Raw genomic sequence first — 25,080 nt, 5'->3', positions numbered from 1 at the left:
TAGCTTTATCAATACGCCAGGGGTGGAGTGCTGTCAAAGCTCTCGTCTGTCGTCTGTTCCAACAACACCGGCCTTTATCTCCTTCAGAGAGACGCTTTGAGGCTGCACCAACGGCCCGGAAGCTCGAGGTGGGCCAGTGAGGGGGGGGGGGGGACGGCTGTAGGAGCCTCTCAACACTGCAATGCACCATGCTTCAGTACATTTGTATGTTAATCACAGAAGGTACCGCCCGGCCGGAGAAGAATAACACTGTGTTGCACTGTGTTACAATCAATCACACTATCAACCAGTGTATCAATTATCAATCAGTGTTTTTAATTGTCCCTGCTGGGATGTTTATAATGCAGTGAGGTTAGAAACAACAGACAAAGACTAATTACACACAAGAGCCAAGATAGATAACACAAATACACAACTACGACATAGACATTATAATGAAATATAACTGAGGCTACATCCATACCCATCCATTAGCTGGGCATCAGTTTGAATCCTTGTCCATACTAACACGCCTAAAAACACATATCACATGACCACTCACATGCACTAGGCATGCACATGCCAGTGTACACAGTAATTGCTTGAATAATAGCTCATCCCCTTCACATGTAAGTAGATGTGCAGGGTCAGCAATGCTTGTAATCGATTATCCATGTTGCCTTCTAAACCGGTAGCCGAGGATAATGCCGGTTGTTTTTCTTCCAGAAGGAAGTCATGTGACAGGAGCCGGACGAATCAGGGAAGGCTACGTTGTGACGTCATCGTTTCCAAACTTCTTAGTTTCTACCTCTACAGACTAAAACACTCAGCCGGACTTTTCAAACTAAAACAGGGCCAGTAGCTTTTCCAAATATCTCCCGTTTGGCGGCTCTAAAACTCTGAATAGTAGTAGTGTGGATGTAGCCATAGAAATGAGTAAGTGGACACTGATTGTCAAGATGAAGACGTAAACGTTAACAACACTGAGCTGTGAAACCGTCCATGACTTCAGTCTGTATGTGAAGCGCTTGTTCTGACTGTGCTGTTGCGCCTCTCTCTTTGTGAGACGCACTTGCTTGACATCTCAGCCCCTCTTCACTCATTCAGGAGGATTATTGGAGGGTTAAAGCAATAGTTTGACATTTTGGAAAATGCACTTATCCACTGTCTTGCTGAGGATAAGATGAGAACAGTGAGACAACTCTGGAGGACTGTGGACCAGATAACTGGATCCTGGATGTTATTGCTTCTGGCCAAACTGTGACTTGACCTTTCTACACGTCAGTTTTAACGTATGGATCAAACAGACAATATAGAACAATAAAACAAAAGGTTGAGTTTATGAGTGGGTTTTAAAGGTGCTGTTTCCCCTCTTCATTGTCATTGAACCTATATTATGTTGTGGTTCATGTTTAGGCACTGCACTATGTCAGTGATGGTCCCCACATGTACAGCAGGTCAAACATTCGTGTGATGCTTGGCCCTATTGAGGTTACAAAATGTCTCACCACTCAAACATGTTAAAACCTTCCTCTATTTCTAAGAACCCACGCAATGGTGAGAACTGAAAATTCTTCACTTTGAATTGAGGAAATCTGTTGTGACACTTTGTGCAGCAGCGTGACACCGAGGTCTTTGTGGAGTCCAAAAAAACATCCTTTTCGATCAAAACAACATTTTGAGCTTTAAAGCAGAAGCAAAACATTTTGATCTTACAAAGTCTTTGTCGGCACGTACACACGGTATTAACTGTGTTGCATATTTCTGACTCTGCTGGATATCGTTTTTTTAATGTGTTTCGTGTTAAAAGTATGATTGGGCTGCCTTTGAACAAAAAGAGAGGATTTCCCACTGAGAAGTAATTTAATTTGGAATTTCTTTGTACGCCCATCCATTGAGATTATGGGGACAAATAGTAATCCCAGTAGAACCATGTGTCTCGCAGAAATTTCTTCCTCCCTCCACTTCACCTGCATCTAATTTAATCCCAGCTGCCAGTGGCCGATGGGGGAAGTCAGGCGCAGAGGCAAATCTTTATCGATACGTGTAGCTGTCACCTTAATCGGTCCAATCAGTCACAGCTAACACAGTGCTGACCAGCACATGGGTATTCACAGGGTCAATCAATTGAAAATGATTGGCACTCACAGCATTTACCCTCAGAGGAAGCTGCCAGGGTCTGTAAACAGGGAGCAGGCAGTCATGGTGAGGAGACAGACTGATTGAGCTGTGTTGACAGAAGCGATGTGATCTCTTACCTCTCTCCACTGCTTGGTCTCCACGCCCTGGGTGTACAACACAACCACTGAGAGGAGGAGGAGGAGGAGGAGGAGGAGGAGGAGGAGGAGGAGGAGGAGGAGGAGGAGGAGGAGGAGGAGGAGGAGGAGGAAAATAGAAAAAGAAGAGGATGAGCAGGGGAAATATATTGTCACCAAACAATTTCAATCAATATCCCACTTATTCAAACACTGTTTGCTATATCCCTCCTTTACTGACATTCGTCATTTATCATCCTGCCACGCCCCGACAGCATAAATGAAGTGCCGAGCTTGATGGTGCCGCGCTGCATTATATTCTGAGTGTGATGTCCACATGCAAAGAACAAAGCCCTAAGGCCAGCAATCAAAACACAGCCCCAACGCTTGGATTCTCCTGATTCCTATTTGATTTTGCACCGCTAAGGCTGCGTGACCCATCATATATCCCAAGGTTCATCTTCAGATGAATACAAAACAGGGCAAGTGTGATATTTCCACAGTAGCCTGTTTATACAAAGGCCTTGAGCCTTCTCCCCTTATTATGTTAAATGGCCCCATCGTTCTCTATCATGCAGGAAGGATCTAAGAAAATTCCTTTATGGCGGTCCCCCCCCTGTGCGTCTCAGCAAAAGATACCCATTTGTATTCAAAGGCTGGCGTTTATACCCTGCGAGCATAAAGGCACTTTCTGTAGCTCTGAGTGAGCAAAGGTTGTCACATTACTGTGCAGACAATATGCAGATCTTGAAGGAATACTTTGAAAATTAATCAAAGTTAAGCTCAGCAAAGGTTAAAAAAAAAAAAAAAGTCAAGCTGTGCTGAAAGGAGATGCGGTGTCAAAGAAACTGAGCTAGGAGCTAAGCTGCAATTATCATCTTCGAAAAACTTACATGGGTCGGACTTGGTGAAAGTGTCTCGGTCCAAGAGGTTCCTGTGGGAGGAGGAAACAAGTACATATTAGAATCTTACTGTCCTTGAGTTTTCATTTGAGAGCAGAACAACGAGCAGCTCAGGGAAAGGACACCGAGGACCAGTGTTGGGAAGGATACTTTCAAAACGTATTCCGTTACAGAATACAGAATACATGCACAAAAATGTAATCTGTAACGTATTCCATTACATTAACTAATTTGAGTAACGTATTCTGAATACTTGGAATACTTCCGGTTCGTATTGCATTTTTTAAGTGTATGATTGCGGCGTTGTTATAGTCAGTGGAGCAGCAGCAGTTTAAACTCTCTCTCCACCGATGCTGCGGGCCCGCTGGATGTCCGGCTCCCATCCACTCCCACCTCTGTGCGGGTCTCACCGGAGGCTGAACCCCCCCCCCTGCGCCAAGGCTGCCTCGCGCCGTGCAGCGATCGTTTCGGCGTCGGGTCTATTTTTTGCGCTTGACGCGAGCATATCGCTCCAGGAAACACACTGAAAAAGGATTTTAAACGATATTGATGACATATTTTATATGATATAAATGATAAAGCATGCATCCCATAGTTTGTATTCCCCTTATGTTGTCCTGGAGTTTTAAATAAAGAGAGGGGGGGGGGGGGGGCGGAGAATACGTAATTTACCCTCGACACCCGACATTGAACGGAGCAAACAGCGGAGAAGTTCTTGAAGATGGATGACATTAAATTGGGACGCTGTTGCAGTTAATGTTGGAGCAACAAGTGACCATATGCTTTTATACTACTGGGTCAACGGGTGATATTATTTTAGCGTCGCTTCAGCGTCCGGTGTGAACCCTGCGTGCCTCGCTGGTCTCCTGCAGAGCCATGACAGCGGAGCTCTGGGAGCGCAGGTCGGTCTTCTCTCACCAGGCGCTGGAAGGGCAGCTTGCGGATCAGCAGCTCCGTAGATTTCTGGTAGTGACGGAACTCTCTCAGAGCCAAGGTCCCGGGGCCTGTAACGGTCCCGAGCGGGTAGCGGTGAGGCTTCTTCACGCCGCCGGGGTCCGGGCGCTCTTACGGCAGCCCTGGTCTCCAGCTGCTTCCTGGGGGCTTTGCCTCCGGTGGATTTACGAGACAGTGATTAAACTCGTGAAACAGAGAAGTACCGTCATGTAATCCACTGATTTCAACAATGTAACTGTATTCTGAATACCATCTATTTAATTTGTAACTGTAACGGAATACAGTTACTCATAATTTGTATTCTAAATACGTAACGCCGTTACATGTATTCCGTTACTCCCCAACACTGCCGAGGACACACAGGCTGCGCAGTCCAACTCTTTATAATGAGGGAACATGTTTTTCAGTTGCATTGATAGAAAACACACAGAGAATATGGTAAATCATGATATGCACATGGTTCAGGGCCACATTATAACAAGACTGTATAAGATGATGCAGGATTGTGCCGGGATTTTCTAGACACAGACAGAATTGAGCACAGAAATACGATGAATTAAACAGGTTTGTATAAAAAAAAATATTTTGGCTGCAACAAAAGCGATAAATCATTTATCGAAATAAAAATATTTCATGAGAAATATAAGAATTGTTTGCTTTTCTTTGTATTTTATGATAGTAAACCACATATATTTGCATTTTGAACGTTGGTTCTGAAATGTATTGAAAAATCAAGAAAATGTATTCTAGATTATTTGATAATGAAAATGATTGTGACACGGATAAAGAAAAAACATGAGCATCCACCAAAATAACTTTTGCTCTATCTTGGAACGCAATATACATTTCTCGTCATACATCCATGACAACTAACCCTGCACCATATGGGGAAAATATGTTATGTGCGATAACATTGTTAAACGTTACAATGACGATAAGATAAACAAATATTGAAGCCTGCAAACTCAATTGCTACGCTTCCTCAGCCAGTAGCTGACGGCTAGCGGCATCGGGCTTCATGTGATTAGTCAAATGGTGTGAATGTGTGGCCCGATCCTCCGGGGCTACACATAATAAGTCAGGGGTTTGCATGCTGAGTGAGTGCATGGGCTCATGTAGGCTGCAGCTATCATGCAGTGGGGGGGTTCTCTCATCAGGGTAAATTCATTTTTTACCAATACAGTACACACCTTATCTGTTTTTTTATTGTTACTCCTATTGGTTTTTGATTGTTATCGTTTTTTTAAAGCACAATGAAAAACTAAATCGTATCTCTCTGGAAAAAAAATGTAGGATGTCAATAAACTAAACGATGTTCCCGACAGGAAAACACTGAGCGAAGCTGCATGAACAAACACAGACATCATTCAGGATCATCCTCTCCTCTGCCCTCCTCCTCCTCCTCTTCCTCCTCCTCTTCCTCCTCCTCTGTGCTGATGTGGACTCATCCCCTGCAGGTGAAGCTGCGTGTGAGGGGGCGGCTGCTGTCAGCTTGTAGCTGGAAGTTTACAAAAATGTGCCACATATTTTCAGATATGTGGCACATTAACCAAGAGGTCTACATACAGCCTTCCTTTGAGTTCATTCGTAACATACTTTAACAACCTCTCTGTGGTTGTGTAAAACATATACAGTGGTGTTTGGGGGAGGTTTAAAATCACTTCTCTATGTGTTTAAAGCTCGTTGAACAGGTGGTGAGATTATCGGCTTTTTACTTAGTACGGTTTTACTACCATTTAGAGCTACAGCAGAGTCAACTGGAGTGGTCTCTCTGGTCTCCATCATCGCCTGTCTGTGTGATTTGCATACGTGTGTGTACTTGTACAGATATCTTTGTGAAAACCATTTTGAGCCTCGACCATACGGAGTAAGGACATTTTGGCCGGCCTTCACTTTCTGACCCTGTTTGAGGGTTAAGGTCAGGAAAAGATGTATTTAGTGTTATGCTGTGCTCACACCGCACGGTTTATTCAGGATAAACACAACAGATGAGTATTCACCTGCTCCGTCTGACAGGAACACAGTTGCTGCGTTCGGAGAAGTCAGCGCTGTTGTGTTTGGATCCACTAGCCGATCCGGAAGAGCACACAGGTCAGGGACTTTTATCGGCTCCTCTAGGACCTGTGTCTGGATGAATGTTGTTTCCAGTGCTACCTGAGGCTGTCCAGGGTTGAAATCTCCCTCAAGCTCCAGTCGTTGCCTGAGGGTGTTGTCTCTAGCTGTCACCAGAGTTGAAATATTTTAACTTGAATCTTGGAGACATGTGGCGCACCGCGATATAAGCAAATTTCACGTCTAATCAATGTTTGCATTGACTTTATAAGTAATCTCGGCGCACCAGGCATTTAGCTGATGGCTTGGTTGTGCTGGTATTGATGGGGGGATAGGGAATGCATTATGCCAGTGTCAGAGAGGAGAGCTCGCAGTGGAACCACAAAGGACACCATGGAACATTCCGAATATCTTTTTTTCCGATTTGTTTTTCTCAGGTGCTATAAAAAATGCATGGTGCTGTTCCATTTTTTTTATTGTTTTATTTATCACTTTTAAGGTCGCCTTTTTCGCAGGGTTCATATATTCATTATCATATCGCGCTCACAGAAATAAGGTTTATCCATCAGCACTGACGACAACACAGAGGGAAGTGTGATGTCAAGCTCAGCATCACTGCAGCACAGAGGTGAGGAGTGGGGCTGGTTTGTGCTTTGGTGGCTCTGACCTCGGGCCAGAAAGCATCGAGCCAGAAACGCACACCACTACATACTGTATGAGGACTTCACCGCTCACCGCAACATGGGACTATCAATACATCGAGCACGCCCTACACTATGCATCCCTGGGCTAAATTAAAAGCTCATTTCATATTCACTGCAGCGTCCTTGAGTCACTGGAGGCCAGAGCGTGCTCACGGGTGCCGCACTGTTTTCTCACCTCGGATCCGGCTCTAGTGGAGTTATGTTAGTCACGCTCATTCAGTTCCTGTTACGTCTCCCTCGGTTTGGACGACAAACACAGTCAAATCAGGCTACTACAGCCTGCCAGGATTCCTACAACAGCCCCAGCATCATCAAACAAAGCACAAACTTCACTCACTGCGGAGATATCCGGTTCACCGACACTGAATCATCATCCAACATCTTTTCAAGCCGCCAGACTCTCACTGATTATCTCATTCGAGATAAGAAATGTAATCAGCATTAACATATTTTAATCGATTTTTATTTTTTTGCCTCCTCCAGGCTGGATTTTATAATTTTTTTAGGAGGAAATTCAGCGATTTTTTCCCCAACAACTCTGCTCATTCATTTTACCTTTCCCTCCTCTCACTGCAGAAGATCTAATCAAACAGACATTACCTTCGATATATAGGACGAATCCACCATCAGTCACCTTCATTCAACATTTTAGATGACACTTTCCAGATGGCCACAACACAATTAGCATGTCAATGTATTGCAAGAGCCAAGAGTATAAATAAGTCTCCTTTCTGGTTGCTGAGCAGTGTCAATAAATAACTTGCAGTTCAGAACAATCCTCATCCCTTTAGGGGACAGCCAAGATTCCAATGAATATAGATTAGATTTCAGGACCGAATCCAAGCAACAGGACATCATTCATGTGCACGTCGATCGTGGACATGAAATCTTCTGTCACAGGGGTACAATGGGGGGGATAATAGATGCAGCTTCGGCAGGTATTAGCCTTAAGCTTAACCTGACAAGAGTTGGAACATTATCAGCGTAATTATCGCTGGAGATAACAACGTCATCCGTGACTAACTGCCTCTTTATATCCACCTGTTAGTGTCTGGCATCCGAACCCTCAGACAATTAGCTCGTCCATCACCTAATCCTGTGGCTCAGTTCGGAGGAGAGTGCACATGCATAGAAAAAAATAGGGAAACATGACATCCTATTTCACTTTGTCTGAGATTACTGTGGAAAACAAGCCTTCAAGTTCGCATGCCCGGAATGACAAGAAGTGATTAGAATTCAAATCAATTCACCAACATAAATTAATCCTCCATCTCACCGTGCACATGGCCAGAGACCACAGCAGGATGAGAATTAACATCTCAGATAATCTGTCTGCTTTCAAAGGGGTGACGCTGCAGCCTGTTTCAAAAAGTAACCACTTCTCTCCACAAACCTCAGTGGGATAAGAGAAGAAGATCATTATCCCGAAAGCTCCTGCTGAGAAAAGTTGGTTGACGAGGATGACGTTCATTAAAAAGTAGGACAAAAGTAATGAGGACCCAGCTACGTTTCATCCTCACATTTCATGTACCAACCTGGTTTTAGACCATTAGTAAAACACGGAAATCGAAAAAAAATTGGCTAACACCACTTTTCTTATTCTTCTTGATGTCCCAGCCTTCATTAAATCGCTATGTGTGATTATCTCCTTTTGTCATACATATATATTTTATATTATGTGGGAAATTCTAGGGCTACATCGACATTTACACATAAGGCCAACAAGTAACAAGCTTATGTTTTTCAAATGAGTCAATATTAAAAATAATCACAACAAATGTCAAATTATTAATTATATTAAGTGTGATTTTCGCTCCTCAAGGAGGATGTGATTATAAACTCTTCCTTCTAAGCAGAGAATGACAAACACCTTTTGACATGTAACACTGAGTTATACCTCCTCACAGTGTTTACACAAGGCATAAGCATTGACTTATATTGGACTTTTCCTACGCTGCTATTGATGAAAGTCATATTGCGATAGTTATTGATATTGCTTTACTGCCCAGCTCTACTTATACCTTTTAATAACCACTGCACACAAAAAATGATTTCACTTAAGGTTTAATTGCTTTTTTCCCTATTACCCACAACACAAAAATGCTTATTAATGAGTGCATTGTGCATGAGGTTGTTGGTTATGCATACTTAATTAAATCAGAAAGCCAGGACCAGGAAAATGGATGCATGTGCTCTGCAATCAAATACAGGCTGATGAATAAATGTGAGCAAGTGTTTTGCTTGGTGAAACTATTGAGAAATATTTTCATCTCCAGCCAAGAGTGAATAGGGTTTGACCTCCAGAATTGCAGCCGGGCACCAAGATCTAATTTAAAAGGATATATGAGAAATACGTGCTCCCTCTTAATCAGATTCATGGAGACATTTAAGCAGCTCCGTCTTCCATCTGATTGATTATTAAACTAAATAAATGTGGGGAATTAATTCCTGCACCCGGAGTGCCTTATTGTCAGCACTCCTTTAATTCTCCCTTTTCCCAAGAGTTGTCAAATCATAAATGGCACCTTGGAGAAAAAAGCAGTTAATTCAGTGGAAAGCAATTTTCAATAATCACCAATATGGCCGGCTGGGTCCTGTATGAACTGCTGCCTCATTGCCTCTTAAAGGCAAATGGAACCTTGAGAGTCCGTGAGTGGGTTAGAGGAAAGAAAGTCTCTTTGTCACGTTAGAAACAATAGGAGATGGCTAGGAGCGGAAAATGAAGAATGGTTTCACTCTCATTTCACTTTCCCCCCCTTGCCTGTGGCTCTCTATTCTTTCTCTGAAAACACACCTTTGTATTTCCACTCACACACCACAGGGTCAGGAGGTCCATTTTCTTGACTAATACAACCTTAAGCAGCGTCTCAGGGGTCAAAAGGTCAGAGAACAAAAAGGAGGACGCATACGCTGCTGCAGGGCTTCATCCAGCCTTTGATAGAAACCGGTGGAATTCTCTAATCGAAACCGTAATGTGGAGCTTTCCATGGGGGGGCCTTTTAATTTACAAAATTGACTTTACAATTAGTTTTTCGTGAGAAGTCATCAGATAAAAGCTGAAATTAAAACAAACGAAATAAAGAACTGATAAAAAACCTGAAGCTCTTGCGCATTTCATTAGTAGAAATTATCTGTATCTGAATTGCACAAGTGAATCCCCTCATGGCGATAGATGATGATGTTGTGTTACTTGTGTCTTGAAATAAAAAAAAAAGAAGATGAAATCCAATCCATTACATCCAGTGACAGACCCCATCTGCTGACCTTTACTGGGATGCCACCAGGTGCCTTCTTCTCCTCCTCCACCTGTTTAATTATTCTGTCTCTGTCCAACCTGGGATCCCTGCAGCCCTCTCACAGGTACTGACAGAATCTCAGTCATAGAACTGCTCTTCTACTCGCGGAATAAATGTGAATGTGACTACGATGTGACTCCCTGTTTCCCGGTGACTTTCGGTGTGTGACTAACGTCTGACCTGGGAATAATATCACCGCTAATTGCACACCGTGACAGCTCGGAGTGCGTGGTGCACTTAGCCCACTATGAATTCATGCCAATTTCATCTCTCTGTTCCACCTGAAAAAACCCCAGGCTGCAAATAGCTTTCGCAGGCGGAACATAACCAGTGTACCTGAGACAGGCCACATAAAGCACTAGTACACCACAGGAACAAGTCAGGCACAGTGAAGCAGACCTAATCTTACTGACGTCTTAGCTTTAAAATGACAGTAGCTGATCATTAAATACAGACGTAAAAAAAAGCCATGGATTCAGTGGAGTGTTGAGTGGAGGGACCGGGTCAATTTCAAATAGTGATAATGATAATAAAGCACGGAAGGAATTCTCTCTGAGGGTAACACTAAATGAGATTAGTGAGGGATGAGATGACTGCGAGCAGACCTGATGGGATAAAAAGCCTCGATGAGTCTTGACAGGTGACAGCAGACGCAGGTAGGAAGCTCGAACTGACGAACCCTGACTAGCGCTGTGTGTTGTCAGAGGTCGATCACTTTGTGTCACACACTAGACTTGATGTGTAAACACTGGACTGTAAGTAAATGCTCCAGGAAGTCTCTCAACAGACGACCTGATAATCAGATTATCAGACAGGACTGCCTCTTTATTTGACTTCACGACATGGAATCTGCACTAGTGGAGTTTTAGATCTTTATCTAGTGGGTCACTGCTGCTGATAATCGCTGATGATTAATTGCCCTGCAGTTGTCCATGTGTTATCAACATGTTTTATGTGTTGTATGTTTTTTACCCAACCGAGGAGCTTGTGTTTTCACATGCTTTTGTTTGTTTGAAAGCAAGAATAAGCGAACACAACTGGAAGGATCACAAAAGTTGGTGGACTGATGTGAATCATGGAAGCAACCGTTAAAACCAACTTTCTTTATCATCGTGATGTGGCACGTTTTTTAACATTTTCTTGATGAAAAAGAAATTCAGACACATTAAGGGAACTGTTGGGCCTTGGTGAGGTAGGAGCTCTAGTGAGAAACTTTTTTAACATTTGTTTTAGGATGTATTTCTCCATTATTTTGAAGGGCTCTGATTTTATTTGTGTTTACAAAAAGTCAACTAACAATTTTGCAGCACAATGACGATGACACTTTGTTTTTCATTGCTGTAGCTTGGTGGCTAGTTGGCTATGGGAAACAATCCCAATTAATTTTCCATTTTGCATATTTATGATTGTTCAATTGTTGCTCTAAAGCCACATGGTATATTTGCAAAACTATCATAAAGAGTATGAGGCGTCACTTGTTAAGTGATGGCCACTCACTCACAAAGCCTTCAGGTGCACTTTGTGGATCAGTATTTTGGCCAAGGACACATGCGGAATGGAGGACCATGGGATTCGAACCACCGACCTTCTGGTGAGTGGACACTCTTTCATGGTACTTCATCACACCCTAACTGTCCATTTTCTCACTGTCCATGCAAACTAATAAATCCAAATACTTTCAAGTCTGTTTGATTCAGTGGTTTGCTTACACTGTCAATTTCCATATCAAGTCTCCTCTCTAGTGTCTGGTAAATGTTCACTCCAGTAAAATGGAGCATTTACATTGTCAGACAGTCAGCAGTAAGTGGAGTAGATGCCATGGACAATACTTTTTCTCCTACCGTCTGAGTTGAACAAGCCGCTGATCTGGTATTCATGATTTCATAAATGGTAATTCTCTGAAAGCTCCATATTTACAAGATGTGATTTTGTCGGATTTATAAAGATTTTTTGTAACTTTGCGATGCTTTATTCCACAACTTTTCTATTTAACACTGTAAGGCACAAAACCGAAAATGGATCTTTTTTTTAAACACATCTGATGGTTCGGCTCTTCAGCTTCGGAGCATAGGCAAACGCTCATTCTCTCCCACAAAGGCTGAAACTGTACAATCCATCCATTATCTAAAACGGTCATCCTGTGAGGGTTGCAGTTAGAGCTGGAGCCAATCACAGCTGACGTTGGGTGAGAGGCGGGTCACACCCTGGGCAGGTCAAGGAAGAAACCCGCATGAACACGACAATGACTGTAGCCAGGAAGGATTCCTACCTCAGGTTGGTCTACAGACATGACAGTGGTCTGACAATCAGTAGCTTGTTTAGCCCATAAGCTAAGACTGTCAACAAGTAAGAGATCCTGAGCATATGCAACATAATGTGGGGAAATCTTCACCGAGCAACCTGTCTTCTTTTGTACAAATCCACCACCGGCTCTCATATTTCCCAGAGACGCTGTCATCTTGGGTCAAACATCCCTCGACACGACATCCACTCACACACACACGCTGACCCTTCAGGTTCTCTGGAAATAGGGACAAAAGCAGTTTGATACCTCCGAGCCAAGAGGGACCGTTTTGATTTATTTTAGCAACGCCGCGGTCTTGACTTCTCCTGTCACTCTAATCAACACTTTCAGATGACACAGGCTACACGCAGGGTGTTAGAAACCACTGGCACCACAACTGTGTTTCTGCGGGATCCCCCCTCTGCTGTCATACATCCCAAATGAGAATATATTAATAACACTGACACCACCACAAGCCAAGTGTCTGGGATCCAAACTCATTTTCACTGTGTCAGGAGGTTCATGCATAATCATCCGCTTCATCGACCTGTGAGACTCACCCGCTGCAATCTGAACATCCCCAAAATTAGAAGAAATTGTTGGCACCGTAGTGTCTCTCAGCCTTGATCCCCAAAACAGATGTGACACATCACCCACAGACTCGAGCCGTCCTACAAGACAAGAGCTGCGAGGTGGCCTCAGGTCAGTGTTAACCCAGAACACGATATGAAGACAACGGCAGAGCAAAAACACGTTTTAACATTCTCTCTGACACAGACAGAGATCTTTTATTCATATTTTAAACTCTTGCACAATGCCAACTATTTCCTGCCGGGGAAAAACAAAAGGATGTTTGAACAAGATAAACCAGGTCACAGGGTTTTGATTGAATGTGTAGCCACGACTGAATGAGACTAACAGCAACAACAGCTATTAACACAACAACAGCAGCAGAGTTACAGGCCATAACAACACACTTGAATAAACAATAGGTTGGTTACGCAGCTTGCATCCCAATCGCGCTGCTCAAGCTATTGTTTTTGACAGATCGGGCAGCGATGCAACGCGCCGCTAATCGTCCTGATGATTTCATTAAACTTCCTCCTCGGCTGCAACGATTGCCTGGAGAGGATCTAGATGGAGAAGCATGCCCCGAGTTTCCAGACTGACCCCCGGGGGGAAGAGCAATCAGTGGCCTTGTGTGCCAGGACGCTCTCCTGCGAGCGTTTGTCACAGGTTTGTGGCAGTCACGTGACCTCTGGTGTGTTTCGCCAGGTAATGAATCCCTCGGGAGCAGAGCGGCCAGCCTGAGTTAGACCCGCGAGCTATGGAATGCATTGATTGGATGCAGTGCTCCTCGAACCAATCTATCACAGCAAATGAACGGTTAGAGTGAGCACGGGAGCGACGGCAGAGACAGAGGAAGGAGCGAACATCTTCATCCTGATGAAATGAGCAATCAAGGCTGCTAAAGTTTGTTGATAAAGCTGTCAGGTGGGAGGCCGAGCCGGTGGAAGGGAGGGTGGCTTTGTCAGCTGATTCCACTTTTCTGTTGTCTGTTTAATGCGCTGCAAAGGACCAATAACTTTTTATAGTACGCCCTCACTGATTTGTTCAAATTAGGATTAAAATTCCAACTGCATCCTCGTCCCTGGTGGTATTTTGGGATGTTAAGAGAAAATGATACAGTGCCCAAATCATCCTGCTCTTTTCTTTCCCCTCCCTCCCCTCTGAACGGTTACTATCTATAAGAGATGGCAACATGTAATCTGTCAGGTGAAAGAAATGATTTCGCTCTTTTTTGCTGATAAAGGTTGTAAACCTTTGTCAGAGTTGTCAGGCTTATCAGCAAGTTTTGTCTCCTTGATTCTGGTCACACAGGCAAGTACAATACCAAAAAATCTAGGACATGGGTCTGAACTGTGATGATCAAATATAAAGGGGGGGGATATTATTTTCCAAAAATTAAAACTCATGTGTCGAGCGTTTAAGGGCTTTGTGAGTTTTTGTCAGTGTGCACATTTTTCCCAGCGTTCATTACTAAAACTGTGCTTCACAGAGCTGAAGCCCCAGCTTCCCTGAAGTCATTGTACATGGGAACTCGGAGACGGTCTGGTAAACTGAGATATAGAAAGGGCACATTCCACAATCCACCAGGATTTATATATTTACTACTCTGCTCAGAAATTAGGCCTGATGTAGCAAACTACATAGACATCTCCTGAAATATTCATCAGAGCTCCTAAAATATTAACTAATGAACAACCTCATTACTGCTACACCAAAGGTGGGACGACGCCTGTTTAATCAGCAGGGGACCACCGGCCCTAACCCACTGAACTGTATTTACTGGCATGCGTTCGGTTTCCGCAGATGTCGGAACAGAGGCCGTTATTTTTTGAAGAGCCGTCAAATGGCGAAGCTGGAGTGCAGCCCCTGCAGCAGAGGAGCAGATGCACTGGGCTCGGCTCACTGGCTGACCTGTGAGTAAAACCAATCACAGCCATAGACGGTGGAACAATGTGCCATCCCGCCGATACATACTTGTTTTGATAAGAGGTTGTCTGCCTCAGTTCCTCCAGTTTTTCATGGGGCGTGCTGCCATATTGGCAGAGGGTTCGGACAATGCCTGTAGGGCTGCACGCCACAATTCAGTTTCGTGCACATTGCAGTCTCTGGGCTTTCAGGCTCACTGAATCAATTACGGAGTTGTAGAGCCTGTGCCGCTCACCCGCGACACCCATTGTTTCCATGTGCTGCTATTGGACTGACACAGTTGCTGTTAAGGGGGAGGAATCGCTGCATGCATGGACGTGTATTTCATATTTGCTTATCCTTCGAGCTGTCCAGGGCTTGATCTCTGAATCAGTCCTCAAAACTGAGCGACTGTAACGATCCCCACGAGTCACAAAGAAGACGAGACGGGTCCTGAAGACATTCCATGTAAAACAGACCAATGCTTCAAGGCCAAGTGAGGGTAAATGGTCTGTGTTGATAAGGTGCTTTTCTAATCTTAATGAGCTGTTAAAGAGCTTTACAGTACAGTTTTGCCTCTCACCCATTTACACTCATTCATTTTGTGCATCTATGTGCAGCCCATTCTCTATCATACATCGATCATACACTTCGGTTGGAGGCAATTTGCCTCAGTATCTTGCCTGAAGACACTTCACCACGCAGAGTGGGGGGAGCTGGAGATCTAACCACCGACCTTCTGGTTAGTGGAAAACCCACCCATACCTCCTGAGCCACAGCTGCTAAGTGAAAGCCGCAATGAGCTTTTCTTCTGCTATCAAATCGTGTGCTGGAGCAGGTCTTTATTTGGAGAGATGTCAATGACAGACGAGGGAGCGGCAGATCCACAAAGCCTGGAGGCATCAACAGAGATTCCATCTTAAAGTATGAAAAACAATAACAGCACTGCGTACCAAGAGGGAAATAAGAGTCCAGCTGCAACTCACACCAAACGCCCCGAAATAGATAAAACACACACAACCTGGACTTCATGCAGCCTCACACACACTTGCTTTTGCCTTTTTCATACAGTGGACCGAGGGAACAATGGTGTTCATCTTCTTCAAACTGCCTCCACACCCCCCACCGCTGCGCCGTCCTCTCAACCTGCCCACTCTGTATTCTGCATAATTAATGTGCATAATGCATATTCTGTATAATGAATCAATATCCAGGGTGAATTATAAGGTCGCCTACGTGGCAACAGCGACGCTAGATTTCAAAGTGGCTGATGAAGCAGATTTTCACAAACTAAATGAACAATCAAGACAGATTCTCCCTCCGCATCATTGACTCGAGTGAAGGAGAGATTAGAAGAAGAATGTAGCAACTGTTTGCTTGATTAATCTCCAGCCTGTGGTTTTGTGTACATTCATTAGTGAAATGGCTACAGGATCCGTTTTTCATCGTTATCATTATTTACATGCATATATAGGACTGATGTAGCCAGGAGGTGAGAACAGCTAAACACTGTGGATTAGAGCCAAGTGGAAGAAAAAGACATGAATCAACTTTCATTATTAACACTGACCCAACCAATCGACCTAACCGCTGCACTGAATAGGATGCAGCAGCAAACACAGTGACCTGCAACCAGAGCTGCCCCACCCATATCCAGCTGAAGTCACATCAGAGGTAATGTCCCTTTTTGGGAGGGAGGGGGGGGGGCGCAGAGGGAATACAGTTAAACGCCAATGCACAAGCAGAGGAGGGTGCAAATCATGTGTTTCGTGTTTCTGCAACAAACTGCTGGCAAAGCGGTGGCAACGCTTAGCGTGACACGCAGCCGCAGGGGGGTGGGGGGGTGGGGGGGACCTCGCACGCACGCACCAACAAACTCCACGCACGGTCGATATCTCCTGTGGCACGCAAAGTGGCGCACTCACGAGACTCACCGGTGGATCAGATGATGATTTATCTAAATAAACAGTAAAACCGCAAATGGCAAAAATAAACTGGGTGAAACCAAAAAGACTCAAAAGTTCAGTGATGCTCACATTTAAAGCGATTTATTGAGGAATATATAGACATTAATTAATAATATAGACATTAGTGCAATCGTATTTGGATACTGTGTTAATTTAATATTTAAAACAATGAGATATATTGTTTTTTATTGTTTGTCTTATGTGTGTTGTATTTATTGTGTTTTTATGTTTTTATGTTCATTGTAGGCACCAATAACCAGAGCAAATTTCAGTTAGGTGTAACACTACTTGGCAATAAATACCTTCTGATTCTGATTCTGATTCTGACACATCACAATGAGGTCTTGTCTTGGTCCTTTGTACCAAAGACGAAATATCTGCGACTATTTTTTTTAAAGTTTTAAATCTGTAAAATAGATCATCTTTTTAAGACACAGATATTAAACCTTTCTTTCTAGATATAAATATGTAATTGCTCGTTTGCCTGCTCCTTACAATGCATCCAACCGCATCCAAAGAGCGCGGAGCTCCCCGGACCGTGACGCAGACGCAGCAGCAGAAGACTGGACTCACTCACCTGCAGGACACGGTGATCTCCACTTTGGTGGCCGGGATGCTCCCACTGATGGAGTCGAAGTCCTGGACCGTCGCCGTGGCCTCCACTTTGTCCATAACGTCCCCCTCCATGTGTGCGGGAGAAGCCGGGCCAACAACAACCCCCGACCCGGGCGAGTCCCTCTGAAGAGCCGGAGGTGGAGAGGTTCGGAGCGGGGCGGCGCACGGGCGAGCAGGAGCGGATACGGTCCAGGCGAAGCTCCTATGTGCTGTCCATTGGACGGGCAACAACTGCATGGAAAGTTACATGTGGGGAAGCTGCAGCGCGGAGGAGACTGATTTGACTGAGGTGGGATCACATGCCAGGACGCATCAGCGCCAACTCCGCTGTTTCCCAGGCAAAGACTGAGCTCTTCAGCCAGAGGAGCGCTGGAAAAGTAAGAGCTGGGAACTCCACCCCTCCTGTCTGCATTCTCCTGCATGCTGGGCTGCGACTGACACTCGCTGCAGATTCACGCTATCGATCTGTGGCTGGATGTATCGTTATTTTAAGTCCAAATTGGTTTTAAGAGGCTCAAACAGGAAAACAAATAAGCACAGAGGGTCGTGAATAGTTTGCATTTCATCCATTATCCCCTCAGAGCAGATGCATCCCCTAAAGGTGAAATTATATGGCTGAATTGATCCAGCTATTAATGAACCTTTTTTCCTGTTACTGTTTATATTCAAGAAACTTCAGGCTCAAATTAAAGTCAGAATGAAATGTTGAAGCAGAACCTTTAGGTCACATGAATGGATGAGTAGTTCATTTTGACAGATTATTAAAATGACACCAGCTCCTGCAGAGCCACCAGCTCTTAACACTAATTGAAAGGCTGCTTGATGCTCCTTCAGCATCTGGACAGCTCCTCAAACTCCTCACACCCTCCCTCCTGTTTATCCTGCCAATACAAACTGTTGTTTGATATTTCCCCACACACACACACACACACACACACACACACACACACACACACCCATGGCTACTGTATATTCATCACCGGGTGACTGCGTGGGAGGCTGTGCTCTCCCTGGGGAGCTCCATTTCCGATTCATCAGTAATCCGCCTGGTGAATTGTGAAGGAATTCAAACTGTGAATCGAATAATTCAAAGGTAAACCGCGGCAGCAGCTCTGTGGACACTGTGTATGTGTCTATCTGTGTGGCACCTCCATCAGTCACTGCGACCAACTACCGGGAAATCACAGACGACAGGATCCGTGGCCAGAGTGATGTTTCTCTCCTGCAAAACTGTTTTTTAAGAAATCACTCCCCGTGTCCCCTGAAACCATCCACTCAGTTATCCGTGGTAAATAGCCAACTTCCTCTCACATGGAGATGGAGGATAAACTCTCAACAAATCATCCGTTTTTCGCTCAGAACTGCCTCCGTTTGTGACATCATCGTACTCTCCATGTCGCACACTGTGGCACCTTCTATTTTCACACTTGAACACTCGTGGTCCATGCTACAAGATATCCATCATTCTCAAGCATCGCTTCAGAGGGGTGAGCTCTGTAGGAGGTCTACGCACATGGGTAAAGTGCTGCTGTATGTACAGTTATACACCTGGGAGGGGAACTGAGGCTGATTGGGGGAGGAGGGCTGCATATTTTGGACACTGCCTCCTCATTACTCATGTTCCCTCTGTAATTAGGCCTCAGGGTGGCCCTAGGTTGGTTGATTTTGCACACCCTTAAATATGCTTTTCCTATAGCTGCCTGCTGAGTGGGTCTCTGCTGTTCCCGCCCGGCTTCCTACAGCTCTGGCAGGAGCATAATTACTGCTGTGTGTGTGTGTGTGTGTGTTTGTGTGTGTTTGCGTGCGTGCGTGCGTGCGTGCGTGTGTGCGTGTGTGTGTGTGTGTGTGTGTGTGTGTGTGCGACAAGAACAGAAGCTTAAAGTTAAGGACAGTTACAGTTACTCCAGAACTGTATGTGACTATTTGTAGCAAACCAGATCCCCCACCCCTGACAGGATAAGTGATATATATATATATATAATGGATTGTTGGAATATTGGAACATTTATTCCACTACATTCAACTACAGATGTATATCTAAATTACAGGTCCCCCCCATGCAGACAAGTTTTCTTTGTTTGTATTTGAAGCTGTAAATCATCTCTAAAAAGACTTTTCATCCCAAAAAGTTCAACTATCTAGTTAAAATTACCACAACTGCTACACTCAAAGCACTCATACGCACATAAAAAGATGAAAAAAGAAGTTGAGTGAGGAATTAATCAAATAGAGCCTCAGAGACGAGTAAAAGAGAAAAAATTGTTATTAGAAAGATCAGGGCAGGTCCTTCACATTTCCTCACCTTAACACCTGCAGGGGGATTCTGAGGATGCTCATTCAGGTGTTAAATACTTTCAATTACTGAAAATACAGCGAAAGAACAGTTTGATCTGTTGGTCTCACAGCTGTTCTACATTTAGATGGGTGTAACTAGGTGTAATTTGCACCTTTGCATGAGCACCAATATATCACTGTGTGTACTGTCCTCGTGGAACAGAAGCTTCTATAGACAGCACGTGTACAGAATTAAATAAGTGCACACCTCCACCAAGCCCAGGAGTTCACGTAAATTCAATCCAACTGCAACACATTTCATACAAACACATATATAGATATCAGTTCCCTTAATGTGGCCGATGATTTCAACAAGATGACACCAATGTTTACTAATGTGATAAAATGATTCCTGGGTCTGATCTGGATCTGACTGAGTTCCCATCCTTCAACCAAGATTCATGGTAATCTGTCCAGTGGTTTAATCATAATCTTGTTGTATTTCTTTTGCAAACTAAATGGTAAATGGTTTTGTATTTATATAGCGCTTTTCTAGTCTGGATGACCAATCAAAGCTCTTTACAGTACATTTTTACATTCACCCATTCACACACACATTCACACAGTGCATCTATTAGCAGCACTTTCTTGTGGAGGTCAATTCAGGGTTCAGCATCTTGCCCAAGGACACTTCGGCATGCAGATGGGGACGACTGGGGATTGAACTGCCGACCTTTGAGTTTGTAGTACAACCGCTCTACCCCTCAGCCACAGTCGAGTGTGTGATGAAATATTATAATCACAGAAGCCTTGAGTATCACAACTTTTGCTTAAAGCATATTTTCCTGGTAATTCGTATCGTACATGTTTTAACTGCATGAGGCAACATTGTGAATCCAGGAATTGTCTCTATGACAGCCCAGTTTTACTCGTACTGAAATGACGAAATAATCTCTGTATCATCTTCTTCTGTATCATCTGCTCTCCATAACAGCTTGATAATATTAACATCAACTCAAAGTGCTCTAACGCTACTTAAAGCGAAACAAAAATTGTTCCCCAGGAAAAGAAGGGCCAGATTTACATAAGACCTAATTTTCTAACATGGCTATGATATATAGCATTACACAATGAATGTACAGGGTGTGTTTTACTTCCTCAACTGCTGTTTGACCAGTTCATGAGCTCAGGACTCAGGAAAGTTAGTGATTCGACCTCAAAGCTGTTTTTTACCTTTAGCCTCGCTGCTGCAGACCTGAGCACCCCCACAGGCTCTGCGTGTACCTGTGCAGGTAGATACAATCACTCAATCAACACAGAGCAATAAATATTCACCTGTAGTTGTGTGCACTGCAGTAGATTTCTCTCTTTGACCTGCTACTGCTGCTGCTGCTGCTGCTCTCTCCATGGGTAAGTTGTAGTGTCGAACGATAGTCTGCATGTGAGCTGTTTAAGGAAAGCCTGCATCTGAAAACTGTGGAAATTAATCAGTTTAACACGTTATTGTACATTTGCAAACCTTCATGGGTTGTCATATCATTTTCTGCGAGTGTAATTTTGAGTTTTCAAAGTTATCAGCTGGTTTTTAGCCTCCCCCTGCACTGTCTATTATTTGTCAGTTTACTCTGTATATTTATAAACCTGTGCAAATAAATCAGTCAATCAAAAGTTGATTCTTTTTTTTACAATCTGCAGATGTCTGCTGTCAGTGATAATAATGTTTCCTGGAATCAAACAACATTTAGATCCATAATTTTCATCAAATGTGCTGCCATGTTGTTATCGTTCTTCTTCTTCTTCTTCTTCTTCTTCTTCTTCTTCTTCTTCTTCTTCTTCTTCTTCTTCTTCTTCTTCTTCTTCTTCTTCTTCTTCTTCTTCTTCTTCTTCTTCTTCTTCTTCTTCTTCTTCTTCTTCTTCTTCTTCCAAATTAAAGAAAAATTATACTTTTTATAGCATTAAGGTAGTTTCCATCTATACAAAGTTAGACATTACACCTGAGGTTTTCAGACTGTGAGGGAGGCGGAGGACAGAGAGACGTGAGGCAAAGACTCTGAGACAAACAGGTGCTTTACAACAACAGGAAGTCAGTTATTGTAGTTTGACCGACTCATCAGCTCGGTTGCAGCTGCAGGAGCAGTGAGGCACAGCTCAGGGAGACAATCAGGTCCCAGTTCAGTCACATACCAACACACAAACAGGATGCATTTACATTCAGAGTGTCTATCTGAGGAGGCAATCATCTCCGACATCCATTGAAAATAAATGAGTGTAAACCCCTTCAGAAATCTCAGTATAAACTTCATCAGGTTGTATCAGTGTCAAACAGGAGAGTTCATCCAGCAATCAGAAAACAGGAAGTGTTATTAGTTCTGACTTGTTTTCCAAAAAGTAAACAGATGTATGGATTGTGAATTGAAGTTGGGACTTTAATGTCACACTGCTCGTTCACTGAAAAGACAGTTTTACTCTTTAATTGAGGACTTTTCTACAGCGGTGCTGCTACATTTACTACATTAATCATGTGAATGCTAGTTCCACCACTGAAGGAGACGACAGTCAGAGAAGCGGGGAAAAACATATGAGCATCCACATACTGCTGGAATTTCTAGTTTTATTATGAAAGGGTTATAATAACCAGAAGCACACTAGATGGTAAAGTCATCGTTCTTCTGTGCGGTCTGAAAACATTGCTTGCATCTAACTCAAATCCTTGAAGCAACATCCTCTGCAAGTACCGTGGGAGAAATATTGTGATTTCTCTAATTGATGCTAAAAGTGAATTTTGTTTGTATTATCTTTATGTTTCAGTTTCAACGTCTCAGTGGAAAAGGACATTCCAAGGACAAGTGTGCCATCTGTATAGTACCGTGTGTTGCAGTGCAAAACAACTGACGTACGAATGAATCATACTAATGTGTTGATGAATTGTATTCTACACACAGTATATTTTACTATCTATCATCTGCTTACACTTTGCTTGCTTGTACAATGTTTTGACTCTAACTAAATTGTTTGACTTTGTCTAGCTACGTTTACTGTATCTGATGAGACTGTTGGACATTGTAAAGATTGCTTTGATATATGTAATTATTCTATAACTCCTTCAATGAAATGAAATCTATTTTTGTAACTATGCAACTTTTTACGTTGAACTTTTAACTTCACTCTAAAAACTTTAGTGTTGAGTCTGAGAATCCATTGTGGAATTCAGAGGTGTGGAAAAATGTCCAGGGGCGATACTTTCAGTGAGTTCAGGAAGTGGAGAAAAGTTTTCTGTGCTGAAAATCAGTGACTGGTTAAATCTGTGGATACTTCAGCTTTGTGCACAGCTTCATTCACAAAATAAGGAAGAAAACAAAAAACTGGAAAACTGACAGAAATTATCTACCTAAACCCAAAGTACATGTCTTGGGACTGTGGGAGGAAGCCGGAGCACCCAGAGAAAAACAGAGCGGAAAGTAACTCGACAGACTGAGCTTGCAACAGCATAAACAGTGTTTTTACAACAAATTTCCATCTTACCTTTAATATTACTTTGATAGATTAGCCTGTTTTGTAAAGTATGAACCTTTTATAATAAGCTAAAACATCCAAAACCACCTTCTGAACAGAGTTGGGCCAACACACATTATAATTAAGGTTGATGCTAAATAATACATAAACCTAGAGATCAGTCAGCTCTAATGACACTTGCGGTCGCATTAATATAGCCAGATGCATTCAGCATTCGTCAAAGTTAACATCTGTGTCCAATATTCTCATACATGACAGACAATAATTTAAGAGTTTCAGATAAACCAATCACAACCTGCATGTGTTTGGATTAGGGTTTACCCACGTGTTGCCCCGTAACAGAAAATTCTAAAATAATTAAAGATTAAAAAGAAGAAAGAAGAAGAAATACATAAATAAATTAGACATAAACTTGTTTTCAGCGCCAGCAGAACTTCACACACTGCAGCTCCATGATGCAGTATCTTTAATCCTAACAGTGCAGCCACACTCAGTCTTACGTGACATATATATCTGTGATGTTCCCGTGCCGAGCTGGAAACACATTTGTCATTCTCCATTTCAGATGATTTGATTACTGTGTCAATGTGGTTTCTCTGAGGAGAATGAAACAGGAGCATTAAATCCCTCCAGCAAGCTGATGTTAAGGTTGTAACTAGAGGAGCCGTGTGAGGGGATCTCCAGTCACACATAAGAAAACTGACTTCTACTGAAAGGCAAGGTTTTGTCCATCACTGCCCCACTGCACCAATGTGAGGTGGAGGGAGCTCCACCGAAACATGCATGGAGGACGGGGGTGAGATATTGTCTTGTTTATCTTACTACCATGTGACAGAGACACGGTGAGGTGTGACCACTACAAGGGACATCACAGGACAGGCCCTTCTTTACGTCGGGAATGTCTGTACAGGGGTGACACATATGTAGACGTACGTGTGTGCAGCAGAGACTCATCTGTTACAGTGATTGAACGTCCAGGAAATGTGGTTGTCTTCCGCTGCAACACCATCATCACTAAAACACTGGAGCGTGGCTGTTTTCAGTGGTGGTGAATGGACCCAGTCGTGTTTTGCTGCCAGTTCCCTGTCAGGCAGCTCATTAAGCCGAGGAAGAGATACCCAGTCCTAAAGTAAAATGGAGGCACTTCTCGTTTCCAATAGAGATGCAGTATTTCTGACTGTCACTTGTGCTGCATGTTCTGGCTGAAAACTGTTTAAGAATTTGCACGTAAATGCTTTTTCACAGAGGAAATATCTGAGATTCTGCTGTGATAGCAGGTGAAGAAGTAAAAGCTCAGGGTCACAGACTTAGATTTTCAGGGGGCAATTCATTCACATCATTTTCTCTTAAAAAATAAATATAAGCTGGAAGAAATCCCGGCGTTTATTGAGAGGTGTCATGCACCACAGACTCATATTACCTCTCATCATTCCCAAGTGTGATTGATAGGGGGGAAAAATGCTGGCACATTTTAATAACAGAAAATAATACTGGGGGCATTTCTCATATCCTCTGAGAGATCACGTGTCTGTGGCTACTCGCAGCCCTCAGATGTGTTTTGAGGGCTGAGAGTCTTTTCTCCTCCCCCTCACGTTCGATGCAAACTTTAACGTCGATCTCAGCTCTTTAGATCGACCCGATTATTAATGCTGACGGTGTAAGACAGAGGAATTTGGTGGGAGCAAAACTATGGGCTGTGAAATTTGTCAGCTGTTGTAATTCCAGTAGTAATGATCCCAGAGAGAACAACTGAAAACATCATTAGCAAATACTGCACTGCACACAGTTTGCCTCAGAGACCACTGGGGGA

At 43.4% G+C, this 25,080-nt stretch overlaps 1 protein-coding gene across 1 annotated transcript in view; it reads right to left on the bottom strand.

Annotated features, from left to right (window-relative positions):
* Positions 1–17,701, bottom strand: part of cpne5a (copine Va) — a 67,730-nt gene extending 50,029 nt beyond the window's left edge. The window contains exons 1-3 of the mRNA XM_061075097.1: positions 17,446–17,701; positions 3,128–3,168; positions 2,238–2,284 (exon numbers count right to left, since the gene is read on the bottom strand). Of these exons, the coding sequence (XP_060931080.1) occupies positions 2,238–2,284; positions 3,128–3,168; positions 17,446–17,555 (198 nt within the window). The 5' untranslated portion in view covers positions 17,556–17,701. The remainder of the gene's footprint in view (positions 1–2,237; positions 2,285–3,127; positions 3,169–17,445) is intronic.
* Between the last annotated feature and the right edge of the window lie 7,379 nt (positions 17,702–25,080).

The sequence above is a fragment of the Limanda limanda genome, chromosome 7 (genome assembly GCF_963576545.1).
Source record: "Limanda limanda chromosome 7, fLimLim1.1, whole genome shotgun sequence".
In the NCBI taxonomy this organism is placed as follows: domain Eukaryota; kingdom Metazoa; phylum Chordata; class Actinopteri; order Pleuronectiformes; family Pleuronectidae; genus Limanda; species Limanda limanda.
This window is presented reverse-complemented; position numbering and strand designations above follow the sequence as displayed.